General features: G+C 43.9%; 1 protein-coding gene across 3 annotated transcripts in view; it reads right to left on the reverse strand.

The window, feature by feature from the left end:
- LOC117440395 (kelch-like protein 29) overlaps positions 1-20,192 on the reverse strand; it is a 220,478-nt gene that overhangs the window by 19,567 nt on the left and 180,719 nt on the right. For all 3 annotated transcript variants that reach the window (XM_034076733.1, XM_034076731.1, XM_034076732.1), the window contains 2 exons: positions 18,965-19,147; positions 16,697-16,877 (listed from right to left, as the gene is read on the reverse strand). In XM_034076733.1, the coding sequence (XP_033932624.1) occupies positions 16,697-16,877; positions 18,965-19,147 (364 nt within the window). The remainder of the gene's footprint in view (positions 1-16,696; positions 16,878-18,964; positions 19,148-20,192) is intronic.

Raw genomic sequence — 20,192 nt, forward strand, 5'->3', positions numbered from 1 at the left:
ATAACAATTCAAACCCGGTACAGTAGTCTTCATTGGGGACACTTTTTTCACACGTTCTTTGGTACCAGGCTGTAAACAGGATTTTTTAACTTAGGGTTCTTTGGAGCTCAACTCCCTTTTGCTCCAGCCTCAAGTGGCCATTCTATTAACAACAGTTTTCGGCACTTTCACACAGGCTTCACTGCCTAATCCCAAAGGGACTTTTTAAGTTCTGATAGGTTGGTGGAAATACGTTTTTTTCCCCAACTGTTCCTACCCACTTTAAAGCAGTGAGAAAACTTAAGAGACAAAACAGACATCTGTCATGCAAAACGACCACTATAATTCTAACTTGGTTGGATGATATTTGGCTCATGCTAGACTGCGGATCAAGAAATAACTGTAAAGGGCCATTAGTGTTAACATGGCACAGCTGTAATGCAGTCAAAAGGGTCAGGAGTTCTCATAAAGACTAACATGTGCAGGTCAGAACAACTCAGCGCCTCAGAGGTCACCAATCTGATTGGATTCATTACACGTGTGATCCACCATCAAGCATTTAATGCGAACCGTGACATAAGGACTGAAACTAAAACGATTCTCAGAGCGGTTGCATATGGTAAGGCAGAAGAGAAAATAGAACGAGAGGGGGAGCAAACAAAATCTCATGTTCATTAAGCCTACATCTCTCCTCTTAACTCGGAATCTCTCCGTCAGACAGCAAAGGTAGACAGAGATCTTTCAATGTCACTGTTGGAGTTTATCCATCAACATGTTGCATTGCATCGATTGCTTTTTTCTAAAGTGTTTACACACAACGAGTGATCACTGCATGAAGCCATGTAATCGGCTGTAGCTCCTGACAGGGCTTGTGTCATCACACAGGGACAATCATCTCACAAAATGCAGCTGCCGGGTTACAACACAGCAGACAATGTAGCATCGTGTGCTTTTGTGTAAGAAGAGAGACAGGATAACAACGGATAGGAAGAGCAGACGAGAGATTATGAATGAAGGAGAGCGGCCATTCTTTCAACTAAAAATGCACAATCCCTCTATGTTCTGTAATCTGGATAAAGATAAACACGTTTGTTCTCCTACCGCCCACGGCGACTGACAAGCCAACAAATAAGAGTTATAATTCCATGTTAGCCAGGTGCAAAGGCTACCCACGCAATATGAAGAAAGAGTACACGCTAACGTTTCTCTGGCCTTTGTTCTCCTCTGACCTGTTTGGATACAAAGCAGAATGTCTGACAGGTGACGTTGACATGTTACACCTGCCATGTTTGTTTATGTTGACAGCTGACAGCTTTACCACCTCCGTCCTATTTACATGCTCTCTATAGTGCATATGAAGAAGTATATCCAACGTTAATACGCCAATCTGCCACCTACAGTATGGAGCATTATAAATACCAGGTGTTAAATACTAAGGTGGGGGTGGACTATGCATCATTTCAATGACAATTCACACTTGGATCGCACATTTGTTGGTATTGGCTGGCTGGTTAAATATGCCTAAGCATGAATAATGAAATAGATAATATTTTGTTTATGCATATAACACAATTTATTAAACATATACTTCAGTTTCTCAATACTTTGCCACTCTGTATTGTGCACTTTTGTTTTTAAACAAAAGGCAAAGTAAAACAATACTGATGGATTTGATGGCACAGGAAGTACCTCGATATAAGTATAACAATGAATTACGTTTTGCTCACATGTGTTTTTTGTTGACAAAGTTATACCTAATATGGCCAGCTTTGAGTCAGCGATGTTTGCACCTCATATTTAATGTGATTCTGGTAATGTGCCTGAAAAAAGGTATTTCCATGCTTTGTGCAACGGCATGAACAATTGACTGAACAACTGAACGAAAAGTGTATCATCAACTTTTGTTTTCCACAGAGATAATTTTCAGCTACATTGCAATTGCCTTTTTGTCGAGGTAACCGAGGCGAAAAGCAGAGGACACTGGGATTGTAATCAGGACACTTTACTCCAGGATGACAGGGTGGAGGAGATCTGCTGAGCTAGCTCTATATTTTAATTGAAGTCTCTTTGAAAAGACATGATTTACATGTACCCTCTGAGGTTGCTTTGAGCCTGCATCTATGCAGCAAGCTGTTGTTCGAAAACACATCTCTGTTCTCTGGACGTGGGCTTCCCTTATCGCTCTCAGTGATGACGTATCACAGATGTGCTGAGAGAAGGTGGAGCATATGCAGACATTGCGCCTGGGGCACACATTTCTATCATTTACTAGGAAGCGTACATCTGAGTCAGAGAGCATACAAATGAATGGATGCTGTAAACGCCGTTATGAAGCCCTCTATTGGATTTGCTCGGTGGCATTACACGTCTACGAGCCTTGTGTGTGCCATCTGTTTCTCTCTCTCTTTTTAGTGAAGCTGCAATGGAACAGAGGAACACATATGAATGTATACGTGTGATATAATGTGAACAGGAGGTAGAATGTGTTAATGTTGTTGCATTAGATGACTAGAGTTGAACTCATAGGAAAATAATGCACATTATTGACCAATGTTGGTCTCTTGAAGCTGACCACATATCCTGCATCTTTCAAACATGACCTACATAGTACATGTCTGTCTATCTCTCACTCTCCAGAACACACGGGTGATGCAACCTCACCATGGAGAAGGCGCCCCGGGCATCACAGCCAATTCACTAATATGGGTACCTGCAGGGCGTGTGGATCACGAGCCACGTATTTTTCCACACATCTCTGCCTCACTCTTTCACACACAAACACACATGCGACAAGCTATAATGGATGGGCTGCCAGTCTCCGAGATACTGACACGTATCCATTTCCCCTGAGATACAAACTACAGCATAGTGTGTGTGTGTGTGAGAAACGAGAGTGGGAAGCAAGAAGGAAAGACGCCTCACTTAGATAACAAAACCACTCAGGCGCCATACACCTCAATGCTGACAAAAAGATCCATTAAGTGGCTGAAGAGTGCGTCATGCAGTTATAACCACAGTGGAATGCCATGCCGACTCGTACTGCCTAACAGTAGCTACATTATCACACACATTAACATTCTTGAGATTCAAATAGCTCATAGCGAGGAATAAAGGAAAGACAAAACCTTAATTCAGGTCCAAAACAACCGCATTGTAACCTTTAAAGATGTGGTGCGTGGACTGGAATGCAATAGTAGTTGATTGAATACAAAGAAGAAGAAGAGCAATGCATTCCTCAAGTTAGAAATGTGCATTAATCTCTGCTACACCACAGCTATCTATCCGACTCGCATGGACACTACACCTCTGTTGTATTGTCCTCTGGCTGCCCACACACAACGTCAGAATGCAGCAACATGTATCGCTAAAGATGTGCAAGGAGACGTATTGTGTGAAGAGAAATTGAAGATATTGTTTAATTGTTGATATATTTATGATCCACGTCAAGTATTCAGTTTCGGCGCCATTTCTTCCAGTTTTTCCAAAGGTCTTCTCATCAGGGCTCTCTAAATAAAGAACTACGGCAGATCTGTAATATGTAATGCAGCCGAACCGTGTATTACAATGCCGTTATGTGATGACTTTCAAAGAGACAAGCAAGAACACTCGGAATCAAGTATTATTTTATTCTTTTAAAATGTTTTCCGGATTTCATATAATATAAACACCAAATCCCAGCATGCATTGCGGCTAACACATCCAATCAGCGAGCTTAAAACCATAGCTGAGGATCTTGGGTAATCGCTCGAAATGCCTACGTCTGTTTCCGGTTATTTTTATTTTGAAACTCAGTTCCTGACGGACGCCAAAAAAGCCAGAGATTATGGAATTAAACCAATAAATAAAAGCAAGGATAATTGTGTGTTATTGGTGAGTAAATAACAGTGTGTTATTTTGAAAAGAATAACAAATTAGAAGGAACAAATATTTAAAAATACAGATTTCAGTATCCTGAGGCTCTGAGCCCCATTTATTTTCCTCACAGACGGCAACAAAATAAAAGCAATAACTGTGGCTTGATATTGAGTAAGAACATGTTTTTATGAACCACACAGCTTCCGGTCTCCCACGACCCGACCGGAGAAAAAGACGTGCTGCAGGCAGTAGAAATACATTGCTTTTAAAATCGTGCTGGCAACACGAAAAAAAGGGGCAAATCGTGTTGGTGAACACAAATCAATAGATTAAAAATCGTGTTGGTGAACACGAAATGCCGTGAGACTGGGTTGGACTATTAGCAAGCATCTGCATAATGATGTAAGATGGTGAACATAACAAACACAACTGCTAATCGTCAGCATTTTAACATCATCTTTATGAACATGTTAGCATTAAGCTCAAAGCTGTGTTTGTACGGGCTAAAGGGTTACATGTATTTATGTATTAAATGTACCTTTCCTCTGTTGATTCTGAAGAGCTTTGACTCACTGAAAATGTGAAGAGATTTGTGTGTTTGGTAACTAGACAATCAGGGACTATAAAGACACGGACTGTCTTTATGTTAGAGTTAGCCCCCAAGTTTGCAAGCTTCCCCATCTGGTGCAGAGTGTAATTAAACCCGGAGACTTACTATCCAAATAGATTTTGCATGCCTTGCCAACAGTTGTTTGACATGGATTCTATACTGCCTTGGAGCAGGCACAAGAAGAGAGAGGGAGAGCACGTACATGGGAGTGCATCAATCCCTCATAGCCCTCTGTTTTCTGTCAGAAGTAATGAACTGAAGGCTTGTGATTTGGCTTGAGGAAAACAGGGCTTCTGTGTGAATCAGCTCCTGTCTGGAGGGCATTGAAAGCTATTTGCTCACAAAAATAATTTGCCTACATTAACATTTCTCACGTTTGCCAGGAATATTCATTAGCAGCTAGGTGGCAAGACATCTTCCACCATGACAACAAAAGGACGCTATTGAGTTCTGGTAGGAAAAATGCAGTTGGAAATGTCTGCTGAACTTTCATTTGAAAGTAGATTTAGCTTCGCCGTTGTCCTGTGCAGGTGGGCTGTTTTGACAAAGCAGGCCGCTGATAGGGACTGTGGGTGTTCATTTGAAATCATTCAACTGAGACCTTCTGCATATGTATAGTATCTCAACCAAAATGCATGGCTAGCACCTTAGCAAAATGCTATGTCGATGAGGGCGACAAACCGAAAGGGCTAAATAAGTTAAAGGAAAAGCAAAACCAGGAAAAGGATGATAATAGTTTTTGCGTTCATTTAAATGTTCATCAAGTCATCAAGACCAGTGGCAGAGAGAATGAGGAGGAGAGTGTGTGTGTGTGTGTCAGAGGACGGAGTTTATCTGTGTTGTGTCAGCTGCCATCTGTGTGTCAGAGCACATAGCAGAAAGTGTGAGGCCTGCCCACACCTCCGCTACCCCCCTGCTGTCTGTTGGGCACCTCTACTCTCTCATGTCAACAAACCATCAATGTCATTGTTTTTCTCAGACTGCCACACGTTTGATAATCGGTTACAAACACATTGAGTATCTACAGCGAACAACTAATTGGATTTTGGTCGTAACATTTAAATCTGTTATAACACATTTGCCCTTCTTTGATTGATTGTCTTCATCTAAATATAAAGCTACTGTTATAGTTTTGTAATGTCTTATACTCAAATACAATGAAAGCTGCACTGGAACCTCTCAGAGTCTGAAGCCATCTGTGTTTGGGCTTGTAGGAGACATACTGTAACAACTACCAAACAAAGCATCAATTGCCAATAAAGTAGGCACGGATGCCTTTTTTTCCTTATTATGTTATAAGTCACTTATTGAATGACTGCTTATTAAATTATCTTGGTATCAAAAACATATGTTAAAGTTATAATAATTGGTAAAACATTACTTGGTTATAATGGTGTGTGTTCTCAATAAAAAAAATACAATAAAATGTATAAAGATAAAATTACTATTTATTATGTTATTGCCTGCTACCAGATGTAGTAAGATAAAGGCATGCAATGTTGTGGTGTGTGTATTTTAGTGCTGGAGATCCCTTATGATCTCAGCGTTGAATCTAATTTGACTGTTGTCCTAGATGTTTTTTTCTGGTCAAATGTGGCAGGGTTAACACACACACACAAACTCCCCTTTTACCACGCTCTATTTCACAAAAGACAGCAGTGCGCAAATTGTCAGAGATGAAAACAAAAACGGCAGCTTTGTGACAACTAATTTGAACTTGTTTGTATGCACCTCTGTTCCCCGTGTTGATTTTCTCGGCATGTGACAGCTGTTTGTAACCGTGTTCTCCCTCCCCGGGTTGCTAATCAATGTCTGATGGTGAAATCTACACAGTCCTTCCTTACATAGGAGGGGCTCGGAGATGCTCAACAATGTAAATGTTTGGGTATTTGCATGCTATTGTAATCGCATAATTCTGCTGACAAATCCCACTCATTGAAGGGCACAGGTGTGTTGCTTATTATTAGCTCACACACACACACACACACACACACACACACACACACACACACACACACACACACACACACACACACACACACACACACACAGACAGACAGACAGACAGACAGACAGACAGACAGACAGACAGACAGACAGACAGACAGACAGACAGACAGACAGACAGACAGACAGACAGACAGACAGACAGACACACCTGACTGATTGTGTTTGATGACATCTGGAGATCTGATGGAGTCTCACTCTCCGTATGGAAGGCGTAAGAGTGTGTTCCTCTGACAGACTGATGTCAAGGTCAGCCAAAAGACACACACACACACACACACACACACACACACAACACACACACACACACACACACACACACACACACACACACACACACACACACACACACACACACACACACACACACACACACACACACACACACACACACACACACACACACACACACACACACACACCACACACACACACACACACACACACACACACACACACACACAAAACACACTCCACTGCCATCGCTGTTGGAGAACACACACATACACAACTCATTAACTCTGATGGATTGCAGCCCATTTCAGGTTAATAACAGACATACGTGTACACACACCAAGCACAAATGCCCACTGCCACACACACAAATAGTGGACTGTAGCAGACACACATACAACAGATGGATGCGGACCCGTCACCTTATTGTAGCCTTCAGTTAATCCATGCGAGACAGAGAGCTATCCATCCGCTGGCCACACAGATTTACCCATAATCCCTGCGAATGAACTAATTCAGAGCCGATGTTGTGCTTCCTCAAAGTGTGAGAAGAACACAATCTGTGTTTATACCCACACACATATTCTGTACGAAAGTGCAGCGCAACCCTTATGAAAACTTAAAAAGGCACCTTGAAAGACTATCTGGAAGGGAATTTAGGGAGCCATGATAATAGTCAGTGTGCTCTCTTTTACTGTCTCTGAGTGCGAATGTGTGTAGATTTAATTGGATGGGAATGTCACGTAGGACAGGGGACAAGAGTGCTGCCGTGGTGTAGGTCATACACCAATTACTGCTCAGCTCTCTTCAAAACTAGACAGGCGATGGAAGACTGAGACCACACTTCATTAACAGAGTAAGCCCCTGTGTTGATAGCAGCCATGTATGGCAGCACTGTGGCACCGTGGGGTGTGGGGTGTGGAGAGGTGGGTGGAAAGGGGGGTTCAAACAACAAATGATGCTCAATTTGCAGGGGAGATTGTGGCTGTAGCAACAGCCTGTCTGATAGACAAGCTGTGTCTTTAGAAAATCACAGTTCAACTAGAAGGAAACAATAAGAGCTCTGACCGCTGCCAAAGTTGTTCCAATAAAGACAATTCACAACAGTATGAAATGGGTCCAACAATGGCCAATGCTACACGCTTCCACACAGGCTTATGAAGATTAGGCCAGTAATGTTTCCAAGAGAAACACATTCACAACCCAAACTGAGAATACAACCTCCTCTGGGAGGGTTAATAATAAACATGCATTCAATGGATTTAAAAAAGAGAAAACTAAGAGCATTTTCATCAATAAAAAAACGAGTTAATAAAAGAGGGTCTTCAGCAAGAGGGGTTCTCATTGGCTCCCCTGAATAGGGCCCATTAATACATTATTCCAATTTTGCCATAAATGAAAATGTTTACTGTACACACACAAGAAGACAAAAGTTGCACCGTGTCCGCACTTATCTCTTGCTGATGTGAGCCGTTTCACCACACACACACACACACACACACACACACACACACACACACACACACACACACACACACACACACACACACACACACACACACACACACACACACACACACACACACACACACACACACACACACACACACACACACACACACACACACACACACACACACACACACACACACACACACGATCCCTCCCTGGGTGCGGTGTCTGGATATTGCGATGGTTTGCCAGGGCTTTGCTTTCTAAAGGTCAGTTGTTGCTACCTCCTGGGGGGGGGGGGGCGGGGGGGGAGGCGGACTGACTGCCAACCATCTCGGCAGCATCTGTCACACCCTAACCACTGATAATTAGCCAACAACACACTGCTGCAACCTGACTGATGGCACGAACGACCGGGGGACTAGGTGGCAGCCTGATGTGAGAGAGAATATAACTTGTTTTATGTGTTGTGTTGACACAGAGGGATGAGAACTAGAGAGTAAGAGGGTAGAAATAGGCACCGAAAGAAGGCGAGAGACAAATTACTTGCCTGTTGGTAAAGGCTGGAAATTGTCCAAAGTGCCAGCCCGTCATTTATCAGGGAGGTGAGAGCACACACAGCTCCTACTTATCATTAGCTGCAGCCTCTCTCCACCGTTCCCATAATACCATCCTTGGGCACACCTGCCGCGGCTCTCCAATGTTTCTCTATAACTCTCTGCATCATCTACTTCCATGTCTCCGATTGCTCAGCGCCCATTAGGAGACGAGGAAGAGCAGACAATGTCTTTGCTAGAGCATGTCAGACGTATTGGACATCAACGGCCTCGAAGGCCCCAAATACACCCATCATCTCCTGCCCACGTAATCGGCACTGTAAAGAGATGGAGGGAGCAGTGGAACAGAGGTGGGAGATAGTGGTTAAAAGAGGAAACCGGGGGGAGGATAGAGGGAGGCGAATTGGCACAGAGAGAGAGAGAGAGAGAGAGAGAAATGTGAAATAGACTTGATGATCTGCCTGATTTGGGCCCACTCTCTCTCAGCCCTGGAGCCTCAAAATCACACAGTACCTCCATGGAGCTGGGAAATGGCTGTGCTTACACATACAGCGTGATTTTGTCGGTGTACCCACATTAACACAGGCTTATTTGGTAGCTATGTATTGTAACCGTTTAAATGTAAGTTAAACACTCAGATGTGAACAGGTAGAGTACAGAAAGCACTCAGGTGGAGCACGGTAGTTTTTTTCATCGTTTTTAGTTTTTGCTGACCACTTAAAGATTGGCTCGTTAATGGATCACTTAGAATCTAAAGACTTTTTTTTCATAGTAAATGTCAAATCTGAATTGTTTTGTTGCAGGGTTATATTTAAGGCAGCAGCTACCAATTATGTTTCCTTTCAAATTGTCTGCAGGTAGGTCATCCTCAGATTTCAGGAGCTTGACTCAAATATAATTTTATATCATAGTACTTGACAAATTACACTTTATTAATTAGCCTTAGTGCTAATAAAGTGGTTAATGTCATGTGATTATTCACCTCATAAGTGTTTCTTAAAATTGAAAAAATGTAGAGTTTGCTAACATAGTTTGATGTTGTGGTGGAATGGGAGGAACCCAATGGATGCCATGTAGTAAATATATATTAAGAATGTTTCAGCAGCTTAAAGCAGCATGGTTTAGAAAACGGTTTGCTTTGATGCAAAGCAATCGTGATAATTATAACATGCAGAGGAAAGGAGAGAGACGGAGACGAGAGGAGAGGAAATACACACTGACGTTTCAGTGGGGAGAGGAGTAATGAGGGTGCATGTGAGTGTGTGAGGGGGAGGTGGTGGAGGGGGTAAGGTTGTAGGGTGAGCCGGTGCCTTGACAGCGCAGTAGGGGCCAGCGCTGTGAAGTTGGTTAATCCTGAGGAGCAGGGGATTAGCTCTGCAGGGGAGGAACCGCCTCGGCAGGGGGGCTCTGGGAGCCCGTTGTCCCCGACTACAGTGCCATACTGCAAGGGTACTAGGGCCGGCCACGCAGCCCCCCAAACCCCACATTCACCACCCCTCTCCAACCACAAGGAGCCCTAGGCACTGTCTGGGGGAAGATCTAGACAGTAAACACCCAGAGACATTAAAGACATGCACAACAGCTCATCACTTCATGATTGGTGTAGAGCGGCTTCAGGGGAGAAGAGTGAGCCCATTGGTTCCAGTGTGACTGATTGTGCGGAGCTCACAGGCCCACCTGGGGGCCGCTGCATCTCCACTCCTCTCATCTTCTCCTGCCCGCTCTGCGCTGCTAAACTCTTTTTGGCTCGCTACTTTTCTCTCGCCCTCCTTCTTTCTTAACTTCTTCGCTGCACGGCCCCCCGACCACCTGGGGCCGCAGAGCGCTCCGTTATTATTAGCATCATCGCCCCGCTGATTATTTCCCCTCTGTCTCCAAAAGAGAGTGCTGTTGGGCAGGGAGCTGAAATGGGCAAAGTAGCTCCATCTCCAAGTTTCTGTGTGTGGCATGGATAGAAGCTGCCAGTATACACGCAAGGTGTGATTTAAAATGCAGTTCTGGGGGTGGAGGGCACTATGTGTGAGTCTGAGTGCACCGGACCCACCATGGTCTCCTCTTTCTGGCTGCCTGACAGCTCCTTTTTGCCTGCAGACAAAAGAGCGGATCCCCGTTAGAGCGCTCATACGGGCAGCCAGGAGGCAAACCCCTGCCACGCCGCAACTCAAAGAGCAGATGCAGCCTCGTCTTTCGATGAGTGCAACGCGGGGTCTCTCCCACCCCTGGCGCCCCACAGAAGGGGACCTTTCTCTGGGTGACTGGCAACCCAGCTTGCACACCGCCCGCGGACATCAAGTACTTAAGGACTTGTCAGTTCACCGAGCCGCCCACAGAGGACTTCAGCTGTGTGCAGCGCGAGGCGTGATGAAGCCTCCCGCTGGAAACTCCATCTCGCTGTATGTTCTTGGTCATGGTCGGGTTCATGAAACTTCCCGGGAGCCATTTAATGCATTTCTCTGCAAGGTCTTCAAGGCTTTATGATTTGCCTCTTGTGTCAGACAAAGCCAAGGTTTATGAAACAGAAAGAAAAAACCCTGGTCGAGTAGTTTACGTTACATAAAGAACACTTTTAACACAATACATACATGGAGGAGAGATGGGTCCAGAGCAGAATGAAGGCATTGGTTGAGTCAGAGCAATAACAACCTTCAGGGTGATGGAAAGTACATACATTTGGCAATCAGCGCTATATGACAAACGCCTGAATAACTATACACAGAGCGGGGGCGCTTATTCAACAACAACAACAACAATAACAACCAATGTGCCATTAAATGAACCAGAAAAACAGCATGTACAATAAAGAACCGCACATTTCCAGGGCACATCTTTATGTACTGCCATTCAAAAGGGTCATTTGAGTATGAAAAGATGTAGAAAAAGAGCAAACATGCTCTTGGCAAATTGCTCTCCGCTCCTCCAGACTTGTTAGAAAACAGCACACCATCCCTGATGACAAAAGCTAGTTGCTCTACTCAGTGTCATGTTGCTAACAGTCTTCATGCAATATTAACTTGCAATAGAGATGGGAGGACGCACAAACCTGTGCATGGCGTGCAATAAATAAAACAAAACCATCTGTGATTGACACATCATTAGACACCCATGAATTATTCAATTTCTGCAATCATATTGGTTTGCCAAAGGATCAACATGCTGAGGAGCATGCGGGCCCATGGTACCTGATTGCAAGTTAAAAGCCTTCCGAACTCGACTGCTCCCATCCCTAAAAATGTGTCAGTGATTAGGGTAGAGAGCAGGGACAGGAGTAAGCCTGCGCGGTCTTTTGAGTGTTGATTTGGACCTCCTGCCGTTCCCAAAGAAAGGCTGCATCCTTAGCTTTGAGAAGGCTCTGATTGAAGACATAATTGTGAATGTGGGTGAATTTCATGGTGAGGAGCGTGAAACCCTTGGTGAGAGGGATGGAGAGGTGGGGAGCGAGGGAGGCAGGAAGGAAGGACTGCAAATGAGGAGTCGGGGTGCTGAGAGCCAGAGCTCAGAGCCATACATGCAGTCGGACACAGATGGACAGACACATGAACACAAGTGTGTACACAGATTGCCGTATATATGTACATATACTTAAGGAACAATGAGAACGGGAACACACATGTGCGCACAGAAATGCAGATGCACACACGCTGGGAAAGATTGGCTGCGTGTGTAAACAATCTCCGCATCAATCACTCTCTGAGCGGAGCAAATCAAGTCTGGCTGTCGCACCGTTTCATGCCATTCCCCAGCCTTCAGATGCAATCCCCACCAGCCATCTGCATATCAAACAAGGCAGCCATTCACATACACTGACTAATGATTTCTGAATGTTATTAGCTCTCTATTTCACAACTGCACTTCAGACCTGTACAGTTGTTCCTCCTTGAGCGGAGGCGACCAAAAAGGCCTTGAGTAGCTACTTCCCTTATCTGCAGCGGACAGGTTTTAGTCCTGCTGTTGACTGGCAGCCTCCCTGCCGGAGTCTCTACTATCTTTTCCAGTTTGGGCCCAACATTACAGAGTGGCATTAGAACCAACTGAGTCACACAATAGAGACACACCTGCCAAAAGTGGTGGTTTGCTACAAAATAAAGGCTCAGCACTTAATGAGGCTCATTTATCAAAGCAGATATGAACAAATGCCTTCAGAAAGTGCCTGGACGTGACGCTCCTCAAGTGTTTCCTGTTCAGCTTAGAGATTTACGTAGTGATTCATAAATTACCTTTTGTTATTTTCTCAGTTAAAATATGATAATTTAAGGTCAAAAAGCTGCTTTCAATGCAGAAGAAAACTTTAGTCACTCCTGCGTGGGAGTGGGAGCCATGCCAAGGTTACATAATACGCCTTTATTCAGATCCATTGCTGTTTATGTATTAGAAGAAAAGAAACGGTTCCATAATTCATCAGTTTGACTGTTTTTACAATGTAATAGTTCTCAAGCTGGGTTTAATTATAACACACATAATCATGCTTTTGTGCCATCTTGTTACTAAGAAATGTAGTTGAGGAATAAAATGAACTGTTTATGAGTCGTATGGAATAAACTGCTGTTGTTAATCTGTCAAGCTCTTCCCCACGACGTTGCGATTGTGTGATTCACAGCCCCTTTCTTTTGAGTTGATTTGACAGACCAGCTGCCTGTTAGTGTCAAACATCCTCCTAAAGCTTAGACATAGCGCGCTCTACCTCTGCGACACAATCATGCATATTCTGTGGCAAATCATGCCTGCATGCCATCTCCTTCACATTGTTTAAATATTTAATCTGGGAATAGTTTATTATTAAATGCTCCGTCCATCAGTTTCAATAGAGAATCCCATGATGCTCAAGAACCGTCGAGCTCTGTCATTGTTGTCACGTCCTTTCATCACTGTGTACCTTCCGACAGAGATAAATAACACCTGCATGGCAAAGTGATGTGGGATTGTGAAACGGCCTTTGCATCTCTTATTAGAGATCGTTTTTTTACCCAAAGGCGTACATGTACAGTGCTGCTTCAGCATGCTTGTAGAAAAGGCCACGTTGTCATTCACTAGTAATTAATACTGTGTTTCCCAGAACATTTTTGAAGTTGACAACTTATGTTCAGGGCAGTAAGTTCTCTCCAAAACTTTCGTTGTAAATTATGCATAACAGACCACATTAGTCTTGCTTCACAACCTCAACAAACAACAAAGTACTTTCTCTCTAAGTGCATAACAGAATGATATCTTAACGTCGTAGTTGCCTTAAGGCACATGTCAGAACATGTCTCATTTAAAATGTAACATTAAAAGTGTTTGGGTAATTTCCTCCTGCCATCCTCATCTTTAGGGCGAAGTATTTTGAAAATAATATTGCAGAAACAAAAACAGGTTAAATCTGCAGGACGCCACCATTATGCCTCATTTCCACAAAGCTCTGTTTACATATGCAAGCCAAATGGAAGTTTCGGCTGTGCCTGTGAGTGTGTGTGTGTGTGTGTGTGTGTGTGTGTGTGTGTGTGTGTGTGTGTGTGTGTGTGTGTGTGTGTGTGTGCTCATGCTGAGTTCAGGCTTAGTTTCGCGGTGTCTCGCAGACCCCACGCAGCAACCAGGAAACGACACCAGTAACCCGGCTCACACTGTCCGCTCCTCGCAGCAGCGAGCCGCGCAACGTCCGGCCAACACGGCACCCAGACCCCACGCAGCATTCTCATCCGTTTGGCATTACTGGTGTCATTTTCTGGTTGCTACAGTAACGCCATTGTAACACAAACACTGATGTTCCTCTGCAACGGTGGTGGACTCGTCAGATCAGAGTGGACGAGCTGACCAATCAGGGCACAGTGGGCTCATAGGGAGGGGGGGGGGGGGGCAGGAGCTCCAATAAGCCGTTTAGGACAGAGTGAATACACATACTATACAGAGATGCTGTATGAGAAACCAATGTGAGTTTGGAACATTGAACAATGTAAATCTATTCTAGTAGACCTCAACCATGGAATCATGATCAGTAGAAATGGGCATGACATGGGACCTTTAAATACAAGTGAGAGAGTTTATCATAACATTCATTTACATTTATTTAGTTGCATATATCTATAGATATTACAATATGTATTGGTCCTGTTTCCGTCTTGCGCCTATTCCAAAACACTTAATGGTAAACCAAAAACGTAAACTACTTTTTTCTCCCGTCTCACAGCTGTCGCCCCTCTCCATATTGAATGTAGTTTGATATTCTGGTCTCCATCAGGGTGCATGCAGCCCACACTGCCAGCATTTACCAGATGATTATTCTACAATTCATCAACAAAGCAGCATTTACAGCAGGTCTTTTTTTTCAAAATAAAAAGGTAGACCAATCAAAATACGGACACCACATTTTAAATGGGAATCTGAACCAATGAATAATGCATTTGCTATCACTATCATAAAAGAAAATGTACACAAAACTGGCAATTTAATATAGCACATCAGCAGGAACTCCCGTGAGAAAATATTCCCATATGTCTTCACCCTCTCTGAAAGCACGAACCTTCATGTATTTGATATTCTTTCCGTGAAAGAGAGTCTTACCATTTAACTACATTTTGACTTTCACTCCACATAGTGCTTTCTGAAAAAGACAAAATAAAAGCCTTGGTTGCTTAGAAACAGGCCTGTTTACTGCCCTGACAAATGTTCCCAAACAAGTTGAGAGACCCGTTAGCTTTTACAGAAGGCCTTTGAATACGACCTCGACCTCTTGCTATAGATGTTTTCGCTTCAGACACAGCACCATGCATTCTCCTCCTCACCATTAAGAGTTCAACTATTTTGTTCGGAGAGTGCTTTATTTCTCCCAAGCTGGCGCAACCTTCGAGAGTGCAGCACTGGGGCAGTAATACCAAGCAGAGGAGGCCTCTGGCAGTTCTTGGAGGGAGGCAAAGTAGGTTAAAGTTTTACCACGCTGATAATTGAGTCCAGTTGCTAAGGGCCTCGGAGAAGCTTTGTGATTGCTCAAAAAGCACACAAGGGCAAAGACGGCGAAACACATACAAACGCATCATGGGGTGAAGCGCTGATTTCTTCGGAGCTGCAAATGCCCTAGATGCAGTGGTTGCTCTCAAATTAAGCAGCTCAGAGACAAAGGAATCAAATGCTTTTCCATTACGGGGCAAATATTCCACCTGCCCCCTGTCATAACGACACTGTATGGCAGCATTACGGGGAAATATCAAATTAGGCTGTTTCATTTGGAGTACTGTTGTGCATTGCGAACAGCTTTGGAGATCAATTGAGACGCTTGGTAATGAGCGGCAGCGGCCTGCTCTAATATACTCAGTAATGTTCTTTTGATTGCTTTGGTTAATCTCGCTCTGCCGTGCAGGGGAGGTAGCCCCCTCCCTCCCTCTGCTGAAACCCACTCCTCAGCCCAGGTTACAGGAAAGAAAAATGGAGAAATGTTACAAAACTCAGACGATGTGAATCAAATGATTGAATCTACACAATATGTATTCATGTTCTGTGCTTCTAGAAATCCAGTACACGGCAAGAAGACTTCTCCATGTCGGATTGAATGCTGAAGACTTGATACAAATACAGGAGAAAAATAATAAGAAAAAGCCAAGCTGAATGGGCCACAGTTGACGACATTCAGTTGAAGTGATGATGCTGAAGTGGATGGAATCAGACACAGTACACCACTCGACTCCCAGAAAGCGAATCCTCTCCCTGCCTGATGCGCCACTCTAACGATAGCAAGAGGGGCTCGGTCGCTCCGTAACAACACTCGCAGCTGTGACCATTTAAATTGCCCCGGCTCAGATTCGTTCCTCTGCACCTTTTGCTCTCACCGAAAAACCCTAACAAACCTGTCCAACCACTTTTGCAATATGCTGCACGCCACACCATCTGCCACGTTTCGCTGTGCAGCGTGAATATGCGTTTGCTCCAACGGGATTGCTCAGCATCCACCTACGCTTGCAGAATCCTTCACAGGTGTATGGGACTGTGCAGGTGTCTGCTGTTTGGAGATTGACTGCTGTTGGTTTTGCGCGAAGCTTACCTCTCCACGTGGTCCAGGTTACCAGAGACGCCCAGTCCTCCGATGGTGTAGAGCTTGCCGTCGTACACCAGGCTGTTGTGTCTGCAGCGGGGCACAGTCATCCGGGACACCAGGTTCCAGTTGTCCAGCAGTGACATGTAGCACCACACATCAGCCACCATCACACCAGACTCTGTGCCCCCTGAAAACATGTAGGAGAACAGTTATTCAAGTGGGTGTGTAGGGTGATTATATCTTCCCTAGGAACCAAGAACCTTTTGAGCAATGTGAGTTTACTTAACCTGGGTTTGGAATAGAGGAAAGCAGCCACAGAGGATTCCCATTGTGTGCTGCTTCATTAACAGCGACTGGGTGAGTTACATATTTATATAAACAAAAGACAGGCGGATATTTATTTCCTTGTTTGATGTTTGAAAAAAAGTGATATTGAAAGCTTATCCATAGAGTGCAAAAGGAACTTGTGTGTGAGATTTCCTTTTTGTTTCATTTATCATAAATTAGGCCTAGGTACTATATAAATACTATCAAAACGCTCAATCCATAAAGAAATGCACAAAGCCCATAGAAGAAGCCCTTGAAGTCTATCCAAGCAACTATCACACAGTAAGACAGCATTTTAAATCATTCAAGCATCTAAACGTAGAAGTAAATGATTGACTTTAAAATCATCATACTATGACTCGCATAATTATTTCCTGTAGCTCCTTGTATAAAGGTTGAACAAGGTTATATATTGAAATCTTAACACCTATATTGTTTTTAAAAAAAAAAAGATTTTAAAGACCGAGTGACCCACTTGGCCAACTGACCGGAAGTTGTATGCCGCTGTGTTGACTAGTGGAGCAGTCAACCATTAAGACTGTACTTGTTTCAGCGCTCTTCGAAGCAGCCCTGTTAGCTGTGTCGTCTGACATGTAACACTAGCTGTGACTCCGTGACCCCGCTCAGAGAGTGAGGAAGGTTACAGAGCCTGTTGATTGGCTAGCTAGAAGTACTCTGATTTCCCCACTGGCTGTCTTGACTCCCAGCGGACACATGCATACCTGTTCCAATGCCCAAACACAAATTTACATTTATATGAAAAGGGGGAGAGGAAAGGTAAACGCAGGACAAATCCTGCAACATTTTTCACGGTGCAATGTCAAGGTCTGAGTACCGTGCAGGATTTCTGCACAAATGGACCGTGGAGGAAGAAATGCAGTCTGCCTCTGGAGAAACAACTTAAAGGTGCCTCGTAGAGGGAGTCACTGAGTGCCACTATGAAACAAAACGGCAGAATATTGAACCGCTGTAGAGTCACACAGAGAAAAATGTCAAGTTCAAAGAAATGCTCCATAGCAGGTTAATAGCAGATACTTAAAAAAAAAGTACAGTTGTCTGCAGTGTTTGATAAAGTTTTCAAAGCAACATATGAGAAAGTGTTGCGGGCAGCCACCCTTTTAAAACTCTTAAAATGTTTCACAAAAGGTCACACAAAGTTGGCAATGGCTTAGGTAGCCTCACTTTGTTGAAATATATCTGTAACAAAGTGAAAATGTCCTCACTTAGAGTTGTGGAATCAAAGAGTGGAGACCTTGGTCAAGATTTGGTATTATGAAAGGAACTCCAAATCAAAAGAGGCCACCACACCATGGTTTGCTTTTTTTTAATTCCCAAACCATGTATTTTTACCTGTATTTTCTTTTCATTTTTTTCAATTATTGCCCTATAAATATGAGGGAATTTCTATTCATCACCTCTCACCTCTAAAAAAAAAATGAATGCGTGGTATACGTGCCCGCAAAAATATTAGAGGTATAGGGCTTTTATTGTGAAAGGTAAGAACGGAAAAGCGGATCTCGTTTGCTTTTCCTGTGTCAAGGTTGAAAGGAGCAATACAGTTTGTTGTCTCGGTATGGACTATGAAGCCTCTATGTTGACGGTTTATAAATAAAGGCGGAACTTAAGCCCTCCTACCAAAAAGTGATTGGGTGTTTCGTGATTGCAGCTCAAGGTTACAATGTTGGCATGATTACATCCACCAATGCTACATTTGCTAATTAACAAGTACATTTTACAGTTAAGGCTGATGTTCATTAGTTTTGCAGGTATTTCATGATGAACAGTAGTATGTTTTTTTTACTTCCAAGTTGAGTCGGAACAGTTTCTGCATGGGGGCGTAACATGTCCTTGCTGCACTGAGGTTTCTACTGTCCTCCTACTCTGGGCACTAAATGACTGCAACTAGAAAGCTACAATTGTGCTGCAGGAGTGGCGGATAAGACTCACCTGACAGGTAGATGTTGTCTCCTGCCGAGATGACACTGAAGAACTCGCGGTCGTAGAAGGGCAGGCTGGCCAGTGGGTACCACTTATTGCTCTGGGGGTTAAAACAGGTGACTGCTGTCAGGGAGCGCTGGTTCATCCCGATCGCCTGACGCCCCCCCACCAGAACTATCACCTCCGCTACACCTACAGGACAAAGGAACAGGATGGAGGTGGACAAAAGAAAGAAAGAGATGGGTGTAAGCCAGCAATCAGGGAAGCTTTCCACCAGTGAAAAAGAGCCAAGATTGAATCAAAGCCTCTTTCAGACGCCCTTGTGCTGCTGTAACTAACAGGAGAAATGTTCCGTGGCATGTTGCCTGACCTTTAAGTACATCATAGATATTGCTTTCAAGGTGAGGTGATTTCTTTTAAAAATATATACAGTAGCAATGGCACCACTTAAAATCACATTTTCATGGAACCTTGATAGTACATAAACACATACAAACGCAACCGGCCTACATTATAAGTCTGCTGCTTTTAATTCAGCATGCCTTGGCCAGAGTCAATAATCAGTCGGGAAATAGAAAAGTTCCCGCTTTCTGACAGGAAACCACCGAGTTAAATAGGAACGTATAACTCAATTACTGAGACTGATGGGGCTGCCATTGGTGCGGTTCCCACCCAGCCATCTTATTCTCTCTTATACACATGATACAAATACTAACGTACACATTCACTTGTCCACACACTCGCAGAGAAAACAAACACTGTGTGTGAGTGGGGCAGGAAAGAAACGCTAAAAATCAATAGGTGGGAATCAATTTGTGTACATTTGTACTTGGAGATGTGTCTGGTCTCATGTATACACACACTGAGGGCCTTGTGTGATTAAGAAGATACTTGAGACACATTCAGCACTCACCCCGACTTCTGCTCTCACGCACACACACACACACACACACACACACACACACACACACACACACACACACACACACACACACACCACACACACACACACACACACACACACACACACCACACACACACACACACCACACACACACACACACACACACACACACACACACACACACCACACACACACACACACACACACACACACACACACACACACACACACACACACACACACACACACACACACACACACACACACACACACACACACACACACTCGGAGCTGCTAGATAAAGACACCAGTGATCCAAAACACACAAACACG

This window comes from Pseudochaenichthys georgianus, chromosome 24 (genome assembly GCF_902827115.2).
Source record: "Pseudochaenichthys georgianus chromosome 24, fPseGeo1.2, whole genome shotgun sequence".
Classification (NCBI taxonomy): Eukaryota; Metazoa; Chordata; class Actinopteri; order Perciformes; family Channichthyidae; genus Pseudochaenichthys; species Pseudochaenichthys georgianus.